The following is a 21,705-nucleotide window of genomic DNA, read 5'->3' as shown; positions in this document are numbered from 1 at the left end:
AAGCAATGACATAGGGGCTGTCTGGCCTGGAGCCTGCAGTGACGTCACTGTATTGAACAGCTCTCAATAGATCTTTCTTTCATTAATTTGTCTAATTGCTTTCCAGACAGTTGTATTTCTGGCCTCCATAATGTGCTTCACAATGTCGCACAGCTGAATGACACATTATATGAAAATGTCCTTTTTTTATGTTTGTTTTAATATTCCACTTGATAATCTCATATAGAGTTCCCTAGATCTTGTATTATGAGTAATGGTGAGTAATCATCCCTTATTCACTTTCTTCATTACTCTCATGATTGTCTGGATGTATTATAGCCCTCTCAGTCATCTCTCTTTTAAGATGAAAATTGCCAAGTCATACAATCTCTCCCTGTATAAAGAGCGTTAGCAACCCCTGTTCCTGCTTCCCACACTTCCCACCGCCTACTTGGTTTGACTATGCTCATTTTAGCTTGACGTGCTCAAAAGTGCCCAGTGTTCACAGCATGGGAGACCACTGCAGATCACCACGTAATGATACCCTCTTGTGTTCTCCATTCACTTCCAAAACATGCCTCACGTTATAGGTGTTGTTTGAGGTTTGCAGAGAATTACCCAAGCTGGCACCACCTTTTCCTTCCTTACAGCCAGTCACTGAACACCCTGAGGTCTGCTTTCTCTGCCTCACGCAGCAGCCCTGAGCTATGCTTCATTGTCCTGACAGTCACTTTTGCATATTCCTCCTACAACTCTGTGCAGATGACTTTACTTTTGACAGTCTTGAAAAACCCTCTACCATGAGTTACCTTTTCTGCTTCACTTTTTATCCATTTTTAGCTCTTGAAAAGGACTTGGGAGTACTGATGGGTGAAAAACTGGGCATGAGCAACTATAGAATCATAGAATCATAGAATGGCATGTGTTGGAAGGGACCCCAAGGATCACAGAGTTCCAACCCCCCTGACACAGACAGGGCCACCAACCTCCAGGCCTGCATCTACACAAGGTTGCCCAGGGCCCCATCCAACCTGGCCTTGAACACACCCAGGAATGGTTACCCACCACCTCTCTGGCCAGCCTGTTTCAGCCCCTCACCACTCTTTCTGTAAAGAACTTCCCACTAATATCTAAATTAATCCTTCCCTCCTTCAGCTTCACTCCATCCCCCTTGTCCTGCCAGTCTCTGCCCTTTTAAAAAGTTGATTCCCCTCCTGTTTCTCTGCTCCCTTCAGGGACAGGAAGGCTGCAATGAGGTCCCCCCACAGCCTTCTCTTCTCTAGCCTTCTTAATTAAGCTTCCTGCAGCACTATATTTTAATACAAGAATCACATGCCAGCCATCAGCAGACAATGTGCACTCATATCCCAGAAAGCCAACCACATCCTCAGCTGCACCAGAAGCAGTGTGGCAAGCAGATCGAGAGAGGTCATTCTGTCCCTCTGCTCTGGTGAGACCTCACCTGGAATACTGTGTCCAGCTGTGGATCCCTCAGCACAAGAAGGACATGGACCTCTTGGAGTGGGTCCAGAGCAAGTCACAAGGATGATCAGAGGGCTGGAGCCCAGAGAGGTGGTGGAGACCCCATCCCTGGAGACATTCAAGGTCAGGCTTGATGGGGCTCTGAGCAACCTGATCTAGTTAATCCTGGTCACTGCAGCGGTGTTGGACTAAATGGCTTTTAAAGGTCGCTTCCAATTTAAAGCATTTGATGATTTTATGATTTATAAATACACCAAACACATGTGGTCCTATGGGAAACCCTCTCTGGGTTTTCCCTCTCCCTTATCCCCCCATCATTACCCTTTATTCCTGATCTTCATTTCCCATCTTTGAACTGGTTAGTAATCTACCAGAAGACTCTTCTTCCTGTCCCATGACAGCATAGTTTAAATTCTTCAAGATGGGAGAAGCATTCATTCCTCTGTATTAACCACATCATCCATATCACATGGACTTTGATTTATTTAAAGAACAACAATAGACTTGTGACACCCACCCCCCTCCCCCAGCATGTCATATGCTTTTTTTCAGTCTATTCTGAATCATGGTTCAAACAAATTGACAAGTAAAGCAAGCCAGATTTCTGGATTCTAGTTCTTGGACCCTTCATGAGTCAAACTTAAAAGAAGAAAAAAGTTGGTGTCATAGAATCACAGAATTATAGAATGCTTTGTGTTGGATAGGACCTCAAAGATCATCTAGTTCCAGCCCTCTGCCATGGGCAGGGACACCCTCACTAGACCAGTTGCCCAAAGCCTCAGCTAACCTGGACTTGAACATTTTCAGGGATGGGGCTTCCACACCCTCTCTGGGCAGGTGTCCCAGGGCCTCACCACCCTCAGAGTATAGAATTTCTTCCTAACATCTAATCCTTCTCTCTTTCAGCTTGAAGTCATTGCCCCTTGTCCTGTCCCTGCACTCCCCAGTGAACAGTCTCTCTCCCACTTTCCTGTAGGCTCCTTTAAGTATTGGTAGGCTGCAATTTGGTCTCCCTGGAGCCTTCTCTTCTCCTTTCATTTGTCCATTATCAAGGCCAGTGTAAGCAATAAGGGCTATAACAGAGTTAATAACCTGGGGATTTCATATCAGAATTTCTTAAAGATATTTCAGTGAATCTCACTTTTGTGCTCTAAGAGCATTTTTACCAAACCTTTAGTAGTAGACACTTCAGACACCTTGTGCCCTTTAGAAAATAAACATCTGGGAAAACCTGGTTAAACTGTAATCATTTATTTTTATGAGGTTAGCATTGTGTTTCCTGTGCAGGCTGCCTTACAATTTTTTTTGCAATTCACGCCGTCGAGAGAGTAATTTTTTTTTTATATAATTTTTTCCTTTGAGTACAACTTCCAGCTTTGAATAGCATCTCCTTCCCTTGCTGTCAAAGCAGGCAGTTTAAATTTTTTTTTTTTCATTCACTTTTACCATCTTTCAGGTGTTTTTTCATAGGTCACATAACAACACAACACGCTCCTTAAATCATGTGTTCATGCAGTCTCCAGGATACCAGGAAGCACTTGTGGCTGCTCCTTTTAACCAGCTTTCTCATTTTTACATTGTTTTTGCTTCCAAGTTGAACTTCAGTGTCATTTGTATTTATTTATTTTGCTTCTATGGGACACTGAATTTGAGTATCAAACACAGCAATGTATTGAGAGGTGAGCCCTGCAATGTATCCTCTGAGTAAATCCTAGGAGTAAATTCAGTCTTGTTTCTCTTTCAATGGGTTTATGGGGTATGAACTCCAAGCGTCATGACAGTTGCTCCATGTGTATGAAGCCACTTGAAGTCTCCCATGACCATATTTTCTGCCCTCCCAACTTTCTGGCTTTCTCTTAGCATGTCACAGTCACTTTCACCATCTTCAAAATGTCAATAAACCAGCCTTAAATCTGTTTCCTTCCTTTGGGATACCTAGTCAATCTTGCATATATTGACCCTATTTTCTTTCTTTGATTTTATGTTTTCTCTACCATAAAAGCCTCTTAGAATCATAGAATTATAGAATCATAGAATGACATGGGTTGGAAGGGACCCCAAGGGTCACAGAGCTCCAACCCCCCTGCCACAGGCAGGGACAACAACCTCCAGGCCTGCATCTACACAGGGTTATCCAGGGCCCCATCCAACCTGGCCTTGAACACCTCCAGGGACGGGGCAACCACCCCATCTCTGGGCAGCCTGTTCCAGCCCCTCACCTCTCTCTCTGTAAAAAACTTCCCCTTAATATCTAATCTAAACCTTCCTTCCTTTAGCTTTAATCCATTCCCCCTTGTCCTGCCATTGTCTACCCTTTTAAAAAGTTGATTCCCCTCCTGTTTCTCTGCTCCCTTCAGGGACTGGAAGGCTGCAGTGAGGTCCCGACGCACCCTTCTTTACTGTGTTGGCCTCTTCCATTGTTCCTGTGCAATTTATGCCACAGATGAGCTTCCTTATCAAGGTTTTGGGCTGTGTGTCCTATTAGCATCTTCATTTAAAGCATACTACGAGTGTGTGCACAGGAGCAAGTGTGTAATTTCATCTGATTGCCTATTTTCATGTGTTCTGATTAAAAGGGTTATTTGTTAGAATTGATTTTTGCTGTTTCTTACCTGAATTTTATCAAGTTCCAATCGAATCACTTTTTAAGGATAAAGGCATAGGCCAGGTTGGTTGGGGCCTGGTCTAGTGAGAGGTGTCACTGTCCATGGCAATGGGGTTGGAACTTGATCTTTAAGGTCCCTTCCAGCCCTAACCACTCTATGCTTCTATGATTCTAACCCCTTTTTCTCCTAATTTTTATTTAACTGTCAGGCCTTTGAAAGCCTCTTCCAACCTAACCCATTCAGTGATTCCATAATTCTGACCAAATCTGCTAAAATTCAGCTTGCTTCTCTCAGTTACCCCTGCTGTTTCACCCTGAAGGCCTGTCCTTGGTGAGGGGCCACATGGGGATAATCTTCCTGTGGGAGGTCTCTTTCACGTGGTTCTTCATCCTTTCTCCAACTGATAACCACACATTACAAGGTATTGCTTCCTCTTAAATTTCTCATAAGGGAGCATCCTTCCTTCTAACCTGATGGATGGATTGCTCTGTCATGTTGCTTACAGTAACATGAATTTCCCTGTCACCTCAAGTCCTTCGAATCTGACCACCTTGATCAGCTGTGAGCTGCCAACACCACTTTCCTCTAGATAACATCCGCTCATGGGGCAAAAGCTGATGTTCTGTGCCATGACACAAAGCCCCACTCTTTTCCTGGAGACTTGGCAAACTATCAGGATTGTGATATCAGCCGGAAAATCTGAGGTCCAGATGTAGTAGGGGTGGGATTTGGATGATAGATCAAGGCTTTTAAATGAATGTGTCAATCTTTAGGTGAGTGAGATAACATCTGAGATGCCCAGACAAGGGTGTCAGACCCCAGAGAACTGACTCAGCAGCTCTAACAGAAGGGATTTGTTCTGCTCATCACATATAAGGTATCCAAGACAGTGACCTGGGATTGGCAACTATGATACAGCAAAAAATAGGCCACCAAGTGTCTATGTTGTGTTAACAGAATGGAGCCTCACATCTACTTAAGGGTGAGCTGTGTCTCTCTTTAGACTCCACTGACCGTAGTGATGTGGAGCAGGATCTCCTTGGGTTCTAATGGGGTCTCAGCACCCAGTTCATATGGACACACGTGCATACAAAGACTTGATGGGTCACACTCAGTCCCAAGCAGAGCTGAAAAGGGACTCCAGCTCTCTCAGACACAAAGCAGAGGTGGAAAGGATGGCCTGATTCACATAGTGTTTCTGCAGGCAACCCTGCCACAGCAGCTGATACAGAAATATTATCAAGCTTTATCAGAAAGCCAGCTGTATTTTTAGCACTCACTAATCCCAGTGGAAGATTACTTAATATACTCATTCTCCTCCCAGCCAGATACCTCTTTCTAACTTACACATTAAATGCCCAGTTCATATTCATTCCCTCTTGGGCCAATGTTATCCACATCTTCAACACCTTTTCTCTTTCATAAGCATTTAATCCCTAAGCCCACAAAATCAGCAGTCCTATTTCTGACCACCTTTGTTTTCTACACTCACTGAGACCCAAGCTAGCCTCTTCTCTCCCAAGCAGCTGTCCTAGCCTTTTGGAAAGCCTCTCCTGATTCTGTTGGTTTTGGGTATTTTTCCCAATGCAGGCAGAAGACTTGTAGTGTCCTAGCCCAGTAACTTAGGCAAAAGAACATCCATAGTATTAACATCATAAAATATAAATCAGGTCAACGGGGGAAGACACTTCATCCACGTTCCCACCCTACAGAGATATGTCTGTCTGTCTACCAATGCAGTGACCCTGTGTGAGCTCTGGAGTCCCTCCAGAGTTATCCCAATGTAACCCTGATCAGATTTTCTGCTCTGCTTGTGTCCATGCTATTGGAAAATGGTGAGCTAACCTTCATGCCAAGTATCCCAAGAGGGTAGCTGCAGGATTGACAGTCAGGCCAACAAATTCCCATCTGCTTTCTGAGAGATGTTTCATCTGTGAATAGCTCTGACATGAAGGAGACAAGTTGCTATTTCAAATGTATTAAGATATGCTATAACACTGCTTGGCCTTAATTTTGAGTTTCAGGAAGGTATTGATTTTTAGATTCTTTATATTATGTTAATGATGTCGTGATTGTATCAGAGCAATGGTGTACTGTAAAGCTCTAGAGTGCAATATTTAATGAATACTGTTAGTATTAATTTATTTTTCTATAATTCATTCTATGTGTGTTTTCACTCTTGAGGGTTTTTTGGTTGGTTGTTTGTGTGGGCTTCTTTTTTCACTAATGGTAAATTCCCTTAACAGAGTGAAAAGTCAAACCATTTACTTCTCCTCTTAGGTTTTAATTTGGGAATGGGGCTAGAGGGGTAGGTTGTCCTCTCCAACTCACACCAATCGATAGCAGATTATGTATAACACTCAATAACTGAACTGATGTGTTCCTGAGCAGCTCAAGAGGCAGCTGAATGATATTTTGCCAATCGACCAGATGAGCTTATGCTATGGGTCTGCTCTCCTTCCTCTCTCACCAACCCCTCTGAATACTCCATTAATTAAAGCTGAGAGGGAATCCTCAAAGCCTTCAGTCCTTGAGAAGAGAGTGGGGAACAGAGAGAAGAGCTTGCCTTAACAGTACCAGAAAGAATTAAGTCCCTACTATGCAGAAAACCACATTCATACCCAGGTATGATGAGACCCTGCCAAGAGAGACTGCAGAATTCAGATCCATACCTGAAAATAAATGTTACAAGACAAAAGGTTTAAGATGGAAAAGTCATTCTACTTTGTCAGGTACTCATATGCTCAAAGTTACTTGCAAGCTTGTTTTCAAGATTGGGGCAGGGTGAAAATGAGGAAGGGATCTGATTGATTCACTCTCATCCACGTTTGCAGGTTTTTTCCTCCCTGAGAAGAGCACAGTGCAAAAGCTCTTGGCAACAATCCCAACTTCATCCTCCTACCATTATTAACTGGCAGGGTCTCTAGAGGCTCTGGGTGGAAAAGGGCCAGGAAGGTCTGCAAGGAGTCAAGAAATGCCACCTCTGGCTTAGCCACATCTCAGTGGTGACTCCGATAGAGATGCTCAGCTCTGATAGCACCTTATCAGGCCAGGCAACACTTGAAGAGATGAGGAGCAGACAAAGTAGGAAAGCATTATCTGAACTGAAATCCTGCCCCCTTGCCCTGCACAAAATAATGTAGTGCTTCTTTGGCAGGGCTCCCTGGCAAAAACCATCTTCCTAGCAGGCACTGAAGGCAGGACGTGTCTGGCTGCCTATTCCCAGCTCAGGGGGTGTCAGGGGAAATGACAGCTCTTAGGGGCTCCTGTCTCTGCTGCAGCTGAGAAAGTCTGCAGACAAAACTTGCACCTCTTTGAGGTGAAAATTTTGTTCAAAAGGAATCCAGTTGTCTTGTGGTCATCTCCCTACCTTGGCCCTGAGCCACGAGATTTGGGCCCCATCCAAAGCAAGAGACTGAAAAGACCTCCCTCACTTGCCTTTCCTTCTTCATCCACCTGCAGGCAAGGCTGTGTTTCAAACTTCCAAAGCATCTTGACCTCCTTTCTATTGCTACCAAGGACAGAGGATCAGAGGGAGGGGAGAAAAGATGCAACAGCAACTGCCTGTTGCAAAGACCATAGACTAGCCTCACAGAGTCGTTAAGGGACAGTGCCCATCCGCTGTCAGGCACCTCAGCACCCACCTCTGCATGGCTTGGTGCCTATCATAGCTGGGTTTTGCATGCCACTCTTACTTGTGAGAGAGGGAGAAGATCTGAATGAGGTGCTGCTACTTCCTGCCCTACCTTTTTCTTGACAGCTCCAGCCTTCTGCCCTTCTCCCCAGACCTAGGTATCAAGGAGAGATGGAAAACTAACAGCCATATAACAGCCCCCCCCACCCACCCCCCCCCTCCAAAAAATAAAGAGCACTTTGTATCTGAACCAAGCTAACAAGGGAGAAGCCTTCCAGGCATGGGTGAGCTAGACTGAGATTATTTTCTTAACATGTCTCAATTAAAATGTAGATCTCCTTTACTGCCTGGGGCTGGAGGGGCAGGAGACTTTGGGAATGAGATATGGGAGGGAGAAGCAAGGCACAGGGGTGTTTTGCTTCATTTCCAGCTGTCCTGCCTGCTTTAACCCTTCTAGTCCCACCTCTACTCTAACACTCAGACAAAAGCACAGGGTGATTTCATAGAATCATAGAATGCTTTGGGTTGGAAGGGACCTCAAAGATCATCTAGTTCCAACCCCCCTGCCATGGGCAGGGACACACCCCACTAGATCAGATTGTCCAAGGCCCTAACACTTCCAGGGCCTTAAACACTTCCAGGGATTTGGGTACATTCATTGGGTTAGGAGAGGAATTACTCATGTGTTTGCACCTTGCCAAGTCTGTTAAGTCTCCTTCTGCTTTAATTAAACAAACCCAAAACTTATTCAGTCACTGGTGAGCTTAAATTATTATCATCATGCTTTATAGTCAATACTGTCTGGAAGCCTATATTCATCAAGTCCTTACAGGACTTCTGCAAGCCACTCACCATACAAAGTGCTTTAAGGCTCTGGACTTCACAGCCTCCTGCAAGGTAGGGAATAGTTACTCCTCTCCTAAAAAGAAGGGGCTAAAACACAGGGAACTTAAGGACTGGAATCATTATAATTTGGGCATTGTTTAATATATATTCATTTAGATTTCCCCAATAGCTACTAGAAGAAGGGCAATTCACCCCACTGCCTTAAACACCTCAGGGTTACAATGAATGAATGTAGAAAGGTCTTTCTCTTCACTGGCTGCTGAGACAAAAAGAAAACTAGCAGTATATGAGAAATCCTACATAACTGGTCCAGAATGACTCAAGGTATCTATAGCAGAGCAGGGAAAATAATACTGCTCTCTCTTGCCTAAGGAAAATTCTGTAACCAATGTTGGCATCCCTTTCTGAATGTACCAAGGGGTCTATAACTTGTTTTACCTGCTCAGAAACTGTCCCAGATCTTGTTTTGCAGCAGTTTCTCATACCTTCAGCCCACACCAATTCCCACTTCTTCATGTTATTCACAACCCTTCAAATCCCTTTCGCCAGGTTAGGCAGAATCATCCTCCAGCTCCTCCACTCTGTCCCAGCAGGCCCTACAGCACTTCTGTTCCTCTTCCAAGTATCTCTCTGCTCTTTAGTCTTTGCCACAAGATAACCAACAAAAAAAGACGTGTTAATTGCTGGTGCAACATCCTAGGCAGGGAAAACAATAGTGGAAGAAAATAATCAGAAACCTTCCCTTCCTTCCCTCAGCAGGGGTTGGTGCATGGTGTATTACAAGATAGACCATGGCTGCTTGCAGTGGGGCTGCCCCATATCCCTACAATTCATAGAGAGTGGGAGAAATAATTCACAGCCAACATGACTGTTCTTCACTGAATTTGGGCTCCCCTGTGGGAAGATGGCAAGAAAATATGTTTTCTTTGAATATCCTGGTTTCTTGAAGCCAGACATGTTAACCACTCTGGTCTAGCTCTGGCTCCAGGGATGAAACTCTATTAAAAATTAAAAATCCCGTTACCCCTGGCAGAAATTAATTTGGTCCAATCTACTGGGCATTGGAACAGAAGGAAAGAAATGTTGTTCCATTTCCAGATCTGCCACTCATCTCTCATATAACCATGGTCCTGAAATGCACTGCTTTTCACCTGCTCTCCTCTGCAGATGACTTGCCCTGGTGAACTCAGAGTAGAGCTGCAGCCTACCAACACCCAGGGCTTGCTCTTCACTACTGGGGTAATTGGTGGGATTCTTTTGCAAGATGTTTTACTTGAATGTTGTGTTGTATGTGAGGGAAGGATTTCTGTATCTCCCCACAAAGCCAGAGATGAGGCTGTTGTTTGGCCTTTGTAATTCATGGAGCTAAAACATCTGTGTCTGCCTGGTAGATGGTTCCTGCTATTGATGCTATGCTATTCAAAAGCTGCAGGGGGATATATATGAAGTGAAAACAATAGAAGACAAGATGTTCAAGAAAAGAGAATGATGAGTTGCTCAGATCCACTCACCAAACAAAAGATACACATATATTTCTGGGGATAGGAAGAAGAGACTATACTTGTGGCAAATCAAGGAGGATCTCACAAAAAAAAAAAAAAAAAAAAAAAAAAAAAAAAAAATTAAAGAAAAAAAAAAAAGAAAAATGAGCCCCACAGCAGGATGAGATAATTAGCTTCAACCTCAGAAGCTCCTATGAACTCACACAACCTGCCTTCAGGACCTCAGTACTACAGGAAAGGGAGATAAAACATACCTGGTATGGAAGCCAACTGGGAAAGAATCTACCTCTGCACCTCTGCTTGGGGGAATGAGAGGGAGTGAATCAAGGGCTGGAGACACCCATGCTGGTGGCACATGGGGATATTTGGTAGCAGGTCTCCAGCCTGTGGGGGAGTGTGCAACAGAAGATGATATGTATTTATGGGTAGGAGCATGTGTGTGCAGAGCCATGAAGAGGGGGAGTCTGAATAAAGAGATACCTTAAAGATTTGCTGGGCTTTCCTTTAGGAGAGTTTTCTCACCCTCCCATCACCCCATTCCCTTCTGAAACCAGTCACAGGTAGAGGATGATGAGATATCACAGAAGAAACAGTGAGAATAGAAAGCAGACATGCCCCCACGCTGAGAAGGGCTCTTTTGCTGTGCCATTTTCCCTCAGAAGGGCCAGGAAGAATCTGACAGCATCACAGAGAGCAATTCCCTACAAACAGCCCAGCAGCTGAGACAGCTTCCCAAACCATTCACATATTATGACACTCACTGGGTGGCACCACCTTGCAAGAAACCCTAGTCCTGCTTTATTTGAAAACTAGGACTGTAGAGGACTTTAAAATTCATGGGAGGAGTGTGACTGGTCAAGTTGCAACACCCAGACCTAGTTTTTGGCCAACCCAAAAATATGTTGGAAGAGGCTATCCCAAACTGGGATTGGGCTTTATTTTATTGCCCACTCTCAGGTATCTAAAGGCACTTGAGATGTCCTCAGGACCGCAGCTGGTCCCCATCTTATCATTCAGAGGAAATAGGTCTCCAGTAGAATCTGTGTCCTATGTGCCAGCCCCAGGTGAACATCTCAGATACCCCAAGGTTGCAGCAGACAGCAAGGACAGGCAACTCAGTTGAGTTCCTTGCATCAGTAAAACTACTTATCTTTCAAAGTCTCCTTGTATGTTCTCCATACATCTGTGTTTAAGCATGTGAATTAAGTCCTTGTGTTGCCACTCTATACCTATGTCTCCTTGCTGGCTATGCCAACCTCCACTTTATAATCTGTCAGGGTACATTCCTTCCCTGGGTAACTTTGCATCTTAGCTCTAGTGTATATCTGACAAGCTTTCTAAGCTGATCAGGGTTGTCATACAGCTTTCCTTTGTCCATGTTTCCTCCCTAGTTGTTACTCTAGATGTCTACTGTGGGATATCTAGATATGCCACCCACCAGAGAGCAATGTCCCAGAGCAAGCATGATGCTGAGATGACAAAGGTGTGTCCCCTGCCAGGGACTCAGTACAAGAGGTCCTTTAGAAAGTTCTCAGGTATCACTGACCACTATCATCCCTTTCTCATTGCATGTCCTAGGACATGAGACACATCTCCTAGCCCATAGTGGACTGTGTGCCTGTGTTTCATATCAGAGAAGAAGAAACCTCAGAGATCTTTCTCTGCAAAGGCTGAAATCCCTGCAATGCTAGACTTGAGCTGCCAGTGTTTCTGTGATGGAGACAAATCCAAAGTAGGACACCTAACTCACAGGGCTGCATCAAAAGAAAGCTTCTGCTGGAACCCACTGCACAAACTAATTATCTTCCTTCCCCTCCCCACTGCCCTCTAGCAAAATAAGCTAATCAAGGAAGAAGGTTGTTATCAAAACACATTTACCACACGCCTGAGTCTTACAGTCCACAGTGCCCAGTGTTGTCCCTGAGTTGCCTCAGGCAGGCACGGCCACCAAGATAATCAACCTGTGAAGGGCACAGCTCTGCTCCTCACTGCTAGGTAGACCAGAGGAGAAAAAGTGCTCCCAAAAGGGACACGATGGCATCTAGGGAATGGAAGGACATCAGCAGTGTCAGCACACGATGTGTAGGTGCAGCAATGGGTCAGCTCTCCAGGACTAGTGATTGGCTGTTCTGCTCAAAGGGACAAGGCTGCTTCAGAGTGGTTTATTCAGTGTCATCACCCATTTGTAGTGAAATGGGATTCCCAGGGGCCTCTGTTTCACTCAAGGCTTTATCACCATCAATAGACATGCTCCCTGTCCCAAGAATTTCCTCCTGCTCTCTGGACTAAGAGCCCCGATCTCATTTCAAAAGGCCATTGGAGAGCTGTCAAATTTGGGGCTATTTCCTCTGCTCCAAAGGAGAGGCAATGCCTAGGTGTGAAATGATGGGTACTTTAGCTATACCTCAGCAGACAGATTAAAGATTATCTGGGCTCAATGCAGAATGCTTAATGGGCCAATGTCACTTTACAGAGCCCCCCTGCTGTGCGCTTCCCTCTGTGCAGAAGGCTGAAATGCCATCTCCAGTTTCAATAACTACCTGAGAAGAAGTGGGAATCACTCTGTGCCAAGGCCAATTGTGGGAAGATGACTCCACTTTCCCTTGCTATCAGATGGAGAGGTTCACAGGCCGTGTACCTGTCTGTCTCAGCACCAGCTGTGATTGGGGAGGAGTCAAACCAAGCACTGTTTGGAGACAAGGCATCCTGACAGCTGGTTGACTCCTACCTTTGCAGCCATCGATTGGCAGTGCTAACACTGCCAATCAACTAATTGGAGACTTTCAAACCAAATGAAACATTTCAGATTTCCTGCAATTATTTCTTCCCCACACACACATACCCCCACCCCATGATCATTTATATTTTTCTCCCCATTGTGTACCAGCAGCGTGTATCTGACAATGAGAAATACCACCAGATACCTCAGATACACAGGGATGTTGACATAGCAATTGCAATAGCACTGAGCTTCCCCTCTGATGAGGGTGATCAGCCCAGCTTGTTACAAATTTCCAAAGCAATACAGAATTTGAGCTGGAAGCCATTTGCCCTTTGAGTTGTTGATCCACCCTTAAGAAGATTAGGGTGGACCTTTGACATGTAGAGAGTCTCCCAGGTATCTGAAGACACCAAGAGCTGACCCATGGCAAGACGATGCTAAAGCAGGAAAGGATACAGAAAGCTTTTCATAGAAAGAAAGGGTCCAAGCCATGATTGCAAAGACTTACTCATGATGCCACACAAATGTAGAATACCTAAAGATTGCTACCTTACTGAGGGGTCTCCTGTTTGCACCTTGGGACAAACCAGCATAGGGAGTACAAAGCAGGGACTGCTGATGGCCTGGTTTCTCGTAATGGAAGCTGAGGTTCTATAGGACCATAAGCCCCTGGAAGAATCAGCAAATTACTCTTTTCTCACTGTCTGTTGGAGCTCAGAGGGGCACAGGACCAGGTGTGATATTCCACCCTCCTGACCTGATGAGTCCTTGAAGCCTGAGCCATAAGCCCCTTCCCAGCACCTCTTCCCCATGCAGAACCTGAAGTATCTTCCTTCCCCTGTGCAGGTGGAGGGGAAAAACTGGGAAGGAAAAGAAGACGTGAAGGGGAAAAGAAAGAAAATACCTCAGCCTGAAATGCAGTCACAGTCTTTCAGACGACAGACAGTCAAGCAAGAAAAAGACCCTTCGAAAAAGGTCTTATTGTAGCATCTGTAGGCAGCTTAGGTTACCAGAGACTCTCTAGTGATTCAGAAGACTTTGACCAAGAAAGTTAAAGCCAGGGACGATCAATGAGCCTCTGCAAGCAGCATCGCATCGGGTTACCTGCTGAGACGAGACAGCAGGAGCTGCACTTTGTAACTGGTGGTTTTAATTCCTAGTCTGGCAATGAGTCTGAGCATGGATAGCAAACCTCCCTCCCCCTCCATGCTAATCTCTCATTCTCTAGAAAACAACTTGCTTAAGTGCCTTTTTTTTCCCCTCCATATCATGTTAGAAATGAGAATTGTAATTTCTGGGTGCACGAGAATCTTGCAGCTCCAAGGTAGATGGGAAGAGCTGGAGAGCAGGAGGATGTGGAGAGCAGCTTCACAGATACTGGGGCAGATGTCTGACCAGAGGACAGAATAAAACCCTTCCAAACAGCACAGTCCTTTTGTGCAGAAAAAAACCCCAAACAACTCATATGTCTCCTCAAGTGTCTCCTAAACACCATCTCTGGTGCTGCAGGTCATCTGGGGTCAGCTCAGCCTGTGTAATTGAATGTTCCAGATTTTGGTCATCCTTTAACCAACTCAGAGTCTACCAAAGGGATCCAGGAATCACAGAATCATTGAATCTTTAAGGTCGGAAAAGACCTCAAAGGTCATCAAGTCCAATGCCACCATGTCAACTAAACCATGTCCTGCAGTGCCTCATCTACATGTTTTTTGAACACCTCCAAGGATGTTGACTCCACCACCTCTCTGGGCAGCCTGTTCCAATGTCTGACCACTCTTTCTATGAAGAAATTTTTCCTAATGTGTGATCTAAACCTCCCATGGCACAACTTGAGACCATTTCCTCTCCTCTTATTACTAGTTACTTGGGAGAAGAAACCAACTCCCACCTGGCTACATCTTACTTTGAAGTAGTTGTAGAGACTGATACGGTGATTGGTATGGTCCCTATCTAGGAGTGTTCTGTCATTGCTTCTTCATGGGTTGAAGATATGTACAGGAGGCCACAGCATCCTACTCCCATGGTTTAGGAGCAGGGGGGGCTTCTCCTGGCATATGTTCTGCAACTGGGTGCAAAGCCAACAGAGCCAGCTTAGGTCCCTAGGTGAGGTCCTTGAATGCCAGAAGGACAGACAAAGGACATGTGCAGCTCCTCACAGATGAGCAGAGGAGTGCAGAGAGCAGAGCCAACTTCTGGCTCTGTTACATCCGCAGTAGAACAGACTGGGAATGCTTAAACAAACCCTCTTCACTCCACAGCAAATGTCAGTTCCTCCAAACCAACAGTATTTGTTGACGGCCTGCTTTGCTTGTTCTCTAGAGCTGCTAAAGACTTCTGGGAGAGAAAGAAATCACAGATGCCCAAATGTTTCATTTTAAGGGGAGAAAAAAATAGAGAAAAAAGTAATGCTTCCCTTCAGAATGACTTTTTATTTTGAAATTTTAAGCAATTTCCTGAAACCTGAAATAAAATCCCAAAATAAGAACTTCTGAGGTCTAAATGAATCATTCTCCAATTACTAAATGGTATCAGCCCCATCTAAAACAGCTTTCAAGAACATTGCTTATTAAAAAAATAATTGGCCCACTACAAGCTGGGAAAAATAAAGTTTTGAAATACCACACATCCTCCCAGAAAACAGGACTATTTCCCTCTCTGATTGCAACTTGTGATCTGTCAGCCAAAGACTCCCTGTAACAGCAAGGACAGATTCCAAGGCAGAAGGAGGCTGGTGCTGAGGGGCTGCATCCTCTCTTAAGACATCGTGTGCATGTTCAACTATTCATCCCAGCATTAGATGAAGGCTGTGTGAGGATGAAATGAGGCAGCACAGACAAGGTCTAGAAGTGGCACAACAAAACAGAGCCTGGGACTGGTCCCTTCTGCACCCAGCAAGATCAATGTATTTAGAATCATAGAGTGGTCTGGGTTGGAAGGGACCCCAAGGATCTTAGAGTTCCAACCCCCCTGCCACAGGCAGGGACACCAACCTCCAGGCCTGGAGCTACACAAGGTTGCCCAGGGCCCCATCCAACCTGGCCTTGAACACCCCCAGGGATGGGACATCCACCACCTCTCTGGGCAGCCTGTTCCAGCACCTCACCACTCTCTTTGTAAAGAAGTTCCCCCTAATATCTAATCTAAACATTCCTTCCTTTAGCTTCAATCCATTCCCCCTTGTCCTGCCATTGTCTGCCCTTTCAAAAAGTTGATTCCCCTCCTGTTTCTCTGCTCCCTTCAGGGACTGGAAGGCTGCAGTGGGGTCCCCCAACAGCCTTCTCTTCTCCAGGCTGAACTTCTGTTTTCGAAGTGTTGCCTCTCCTTATACAAATGCTGCTGCTCTTCTGCCCCAAATATCCATTCTGGTGGCAGCTGGGATGTTAAACAAAACTCAGAGACACTGTGCAGGGCTGAAAAATGGCATGGTCTCCATATGCACATGAATCAGTGCTTGTACATGTCTGCATTGAAGCTGGTGCTGGACCAGGCAAGGATAGTAAAGGCTTATTTAGCTTCAGAAGAGTTTATCCATCCTCTGGGAGCAAAGAGCCTCCACTATCTCTGTTCCTCTGCATGTGAGGGGGAAAGGAGGTAGAAGAGGGTAATAATTTGGATATGGATGGAGACAGAAGAAACTTGCTGGGGGGTTTTAGAGGAGTGGTTAGACATTAAATGGCATCTTTGGAGACCGCTGCATCTGACACAGGAGGATGCTGCAATTCATTTCAGGCTTGGAGAAAACTCTGTGCTGCTCTTGTCCCTCTCTGCAGCCCCTGTTTGGGCTGCTGACATTGCTTTGACCTTGTGACCAGGCACCGAGCGTGTCCATGCCAGCTCTTAGCTTTTCAGCCTGGTCCCTCCCCCTCACTCCCACCCCAGCCCTTCACCCTCCCCTGGAGACTCAGGCAGCAACCAAGAGCCACATTTTTCAATTTACACCAACTAAATGATTCATTGCTGCCTAAAGAGGCCTGAACAGAGCCCAGGAGGGGAGCTGAGCTATAGGAGGGAAAGGGAGGGGGGGGACAAGATCGGGGCTAAAGATACAGAGATGAAAAGCTCTGGTGACCTGCTCTATATCGGCTCTTCTCTTCTCTGGGCAGAAGCAAATCAATTCTCCACCCCCCACTCCCTCCCTCCTTGCTCCTGCAGCCGTCTGTGGGTCTGTCTGTCTCTTTTTCTCTCAGAGGACTCGAGTTTCTCGGTGTAAGGTTAGGACAGAGGAGCCGCAGAAATCGATTCCTGAGCCCTGGCACGCTGCCCTCCGCACAGACAGCCCAGCTCTGCCGTGAGACGATGGATGGAGAGCGGTCCCCAGGCGTCCCCAGACCTCTCACGTGGCAGGGAGCTGAAGACAGCTTGGAAATGGGGGTCTGGGGAAAAGGCTCTGCATCAACCCTTGAATACAAATCCCAAAATAAGAGACCCCCCACAATGGAGAGAAAAAAAGATAAATGCTGTACCCCACCTGGCAGTTTTCACCTGTTTCCCAGTCTACCACTCTTCCTCTTCATGGTTTATACTGGAGGAGATTAGATGATTGCATGCTGGTTTCCAGTACTGCTCTACCCCAGGTCTTTCACAGCCCAACTGCCTCTCCCATCCTTTCAGCAAAAAAGCTCCCACCTTCATCCCTGCATGGCAAAGCCCCTGGGATCCCTGACAAGGGAGGTAGGAGGGAAGGGCTGGCACTCATGAGGAGAAATGCTTCTGGCACATTTCCCCAGAGATCCTTGTGCAGGAGTCACTGATGATGCATCCCACTTGAGGAAAAATCCATTAATCACAGAATCACAAGGTTGGAAAAGACCTTTAAGATCATCAAGTCCAACCATTCCTGTCCTAAGCTAACCCATATCCCTAAGTACCTCATCTACACTTTTTTTAAACACATCCAGGGAAGGTGACTTAACCCCCTCCCTGGGCAGCCTGTTCCAGGCCTTGACAACTCTTTCAGCAAAAAAAAATTTTCAAATATCTAATGTGACCCTGCCCTGGCCCAGTTTGAGGCCATTTCCTCTTGTCCTATCTCCTGTTTCTTGGCTGAAGAGACAATCGCCCACCTCTCTACAACCTCCCTTCAGGTAATTGTAGGTGGTGATAAGGTCTCCCCTCAGCCTCCTCTTCTCCAGACTAGACATCCCCAGCTCCCTCAGCTGCTCCTCATATGATTTACCCTCCAGCCCCATGAATGATGAATGAATCTTAAAGAGTTCTGATGTGCAGAAATGTCTAACAGGAGACTTAGTATCATTGCACTCTTACCCTGAATATCCTGCACAGCCAAACCTTGTTGGATGGAATGCACTTGGCTCCTCTGCTCTCAGGGCTACCTAAAAGCATGAGGAAACTGAGGCCCAGTGTAAGAGTTGAGGCTACACTGGAACCACCTTCCAAACTAGGACTGGAAATTAGATTTCTTGACTGCGATGGAAATTAGGGGCAAGGAACAGACTGGAGTGGGATTTAAGAACATTTGCCTTCCATCTGCTCCAATATAAAACTCAACAAACTGCACAGGGAATCAATCTCAGTGACCCTGCTGTGAGGTACATAAATAAGAGGTGCCTCTTTTTCAGATAAGGAACCAGAGGTTAAGTGACCAGAGGGAGGAGGACACAGGGGTTCTGTTGTCAACCAGGTCCAGGCCAAGAAGCCAAACTTCCCCTTGAAGGACTGAGTTTGCACAGAGGTTTCCTGCCCTAATTGAACACCCTCCTCCTCACCAACCACCAAATTTCTGACAGTCCTTCAGAACGACCTGCTGGGCAACCTGTAGTTGTCTCTGCCCCTTTTATCTCATTTTGGGAATTGATTGCTGGGTGTATTTATTGCTTGTTGCCATTGACCCTGGATGGCAGGAGATGAAACATCTAGCATCTCTGTGACAAAATGAATGGCCAAATTCATGCTTGCCTATATTGTTTGCACATAGTCTACTCTGTTTCATAGAACCATGGACTGTGGTAGGTTGGAAGGGACCTTTAAAGGTCATCTAATCCAGCCCCCCTGCAGTAAGCAGGGACATCTTCACTAGATACAGTCACTCAGACCCAGTCAAGCCTGACCCTGAATGTCTCCAGGGATGGGGCCTCCACCATCAAAGACTCACAGAATCACAGAATTACAAGTTTAGAAAAGACCTTTAAGATCATCATTTAAGTTCCTCCATCAGCAGCAAAACACAGTAGGATGGATAGAGGATGAGGTGAGATGCAAACATGTTAAAGAGCAGTATATGTCACCAGCACTGAGGGGGAAAGCTGTGTGGCTTCATGCCTACACCACCACAATTCAGGACTGGTTTTTGGACAAGTTTTTGAGCAGGGTCAGCTAGGTCTGATCTGCAATTAAACAGACAGTCATGGCTTTGGATAGGGTCACACAAGCTGAAGAACATCCAAAGAAGGTTGGAGCATGGTACAGGTTTTTCCCCTTTTTGTCTTCTGTGCCAGAAAGCAGAGGTAGCAAAAACTGGATAACTGTCTCCAACAGGAGAGTTTACAATGCAACATGAAGAATTCAGTGGTGAACTCAGTGGGAGAAGACAGACAAAATGCAATAACAAGGGTCCATCAGAAAACCCCTCCATTTCTGCCAGGGACACTGTGAGACTTGGAATGACAGCACCCTGCAGAGCCATGCTCAGCTGGAGATGTTTGGTTAGACAGATCCAATGCACTTTCCAGCCACTGTCTCTGCTGAGAGGTTCTTGGCAAATGAGACCACCCTGCCACTCATAGCCAGGAGCTCAGCCAACCTGACACCTCCCTCTCCACAGCACTGGCAGAGGGCTCTCTGCAGGAGGAGACCACTGGCAGTGATGGCTGTAGAGAGGAAGTTTCAAGATCAATAGCATCATTAAAAAGCCTTCAGAAAACAAAGCCACTGAACTTATGTCCAGTGCTGAGGACACCTGGATCTAGTGCTCCTTGCAAGGCACTGGATAACACAGTAGTATTGAGTAATGAACTGGTGAGCTGAGGTCCCTTCTTTGATTGTTATACAGAAGCCCAAGGATGTGGATACAGACAAATTTTCTCAGCATCCTGGCCAGATAAGCCAAATGAGTAATTTGGCTCATTTGTCCTCATTTGGCACAGTTGAGTTGACCCACAGAGGACAAAAGCTCAACTTCAAGGTCAATGTTTTCCCACAGTGAGCAGACAAAACATACAGTTTCCTTAAAGTCTAACTTGAAGTGAACCCCATGATGCTTACAGGGACCAGTTTCCTCTCTAAGGGCAATGGAGATCATGACAAGTCTGAAAGAGGGTAAGTTCAGGTCAGCAGTGGAGAGTTGGATGAGCTGAGACAAGTGTCTGAGCTAGGATGCAAGTCAGAGCCAAACTGCCTTAGCCATGGAAACAAGGTCACTGGCATCCAGGGAAGTGCTGCTGGAGGGTTAGAGTTAAAGCACATCAGCGTGGACAGATGCTTTCTTGGTGCAGTCAGCAGACTGGGTGACTAAAGAGATCTGACCAGTTTCTACCAGACTTTTCTTCCCTTGTCATCCAAAAAAAACCCCTTTGCAGCTAAATAAAGTCTTCCCCAGCAAGTCCCAGAGACCATGCTGGAGCTGCCTGAGTGACTCAGTGTCCTGCCTGGCTCAGCCAGGGACTGAGACGGTATTTTCCAGTGCTGCTGTGTATTAGGGCAGCCACTGAGGGAAGACGGCTGGGGGAGAAGCAGGGCTGGGACAGTGGCAATCACCAGCAGGTACTTACGTGTTGTGAAGAACACACCATCCACAGTGAGGGTCGCCTGAGCCCAAGCACTCGCTGCAGGTCTCGTACTGGCTACACGACTCCACGGGCACCCGGGTGAGCTGCAGGAGGAAAGTGGACAACCTGTCAGGCTTTTCACAGGGCTCTGCAATGCCCATAAGGACTTGGTGGAGGACCTTCCCTGTCCTCTTCCCCTGGTGCCTGTTGTCTTCACCTGGTGCCTGTCCTCTTAGAGGGACATCCCAGCAGATCTCAGCAGGTCTGGGGCAGATGGAGGGATGTGGCTGCTGGTTGCTCCAGAGTTCAACCTGGTGCAACCTTTGTCCAGATCAGCACTCAACCTGGCATAACCCCTGAAGAGATCAGCACCTCCCTTGTGGCCTCCCCCATCTTCCCCATGGCCTTTCACATTTCATTGCCACATGACCTCACCTAGTTTCACGGGGCATCAGCAAATCAGGCAGGCATGTGCAGTGGTGACCTGGCACCTTGAGGCAACTAAACAATGTGTGATCTTCTGCAGCAAGTGAAACGTGCTGGATCTTAACACTCTCCTGCATTCTGGTTATAGACTCTGTTGATTTCTGGCTTCCTGTGAGACCTGAGGTCTCCTGATATATTTGTCTCTCTTCCACTCCCCATTCCCTGTACATCTTCCCAACCATCAGTTGTCACACCCTGCTCCCAGCAGAAACAGGACAGAGGCTACCAGCCTGGGTATTGAATGAGCTTGCTGTCACCCTGACTGCAGCTCAGAAGGCTTTAGAGGTTGAACCTGAAACACCCATCTACTGCCAAAATGCTGCATTTTATTATCTCTCTCCCCCCTTCTTCCTTTTAATTAAAGCATTTCAGTCAGAGATTTCAAAGACAGAAGGGACTGCCTAGCCTGACCTCCTGTCTAACAGACCATAGACTTGATTCCTATTAGGTTTTGTAAGCCCCTTTTGAAGCCAAACATACAATTTGGGCCCAATGACCTGATAGTCTCTTTTCCATTGAACAAGCTTCAGAGAGCTTCTATAATACACAGTCAATTGCCAGTGCCTTCACCCTGGCTCATGTCAGCAGGGAGAGTTTATTCCTTCAGATGATATACTGTGGCATTATCCTGATGAAACACCACTGAGAACTGCCAACTATAAACTGCAGAACAGTTACTCATGACAAATGACAAGAGAATACACCTGGAGCCTAGTGACAATTT

General features: G+C 46.1%; 1 protein-coding gene across 1 annotated transcript in view; it reads right to left on the bottom strand.

Annotated features, from left to right (window-relative positions):
* Window positions 1–21,705, bottom strand: part of PLXNA4 (plexin A4) — a gene marked incomplete at both ends in the record, with an annotated part of 461,339 nt that overhangs the window by 139,161 nt on the left and 300,473 nt on the right. Inside the window, one exon of the mRNA XM_084267731.1 lies at window positions 20,499–20,599. Coding sequence (XP_084123857.1) covers window positions 20,499–20,599 — 101 coding nt within the window. The remainder of the gene's footprint in view (window positions 1–20,498; window positions 20,600–21,705) is intronic.

The sequence above is a fragment of the Gallinula chloropus genome, assembly GCF_964237585.1.
Source record: "Gallinula chloropus genome assembly, chromosome: 1".
NCBI classification, from domain to species: Eukaryota; Metazoa; Chordata; class Aves; order Gruiformes; family Rallidae; genus Gallinula; species Gallinula chloropus.
This window is presented reverse-complemented; position numbering and strand designations above follow the sequence as displayed.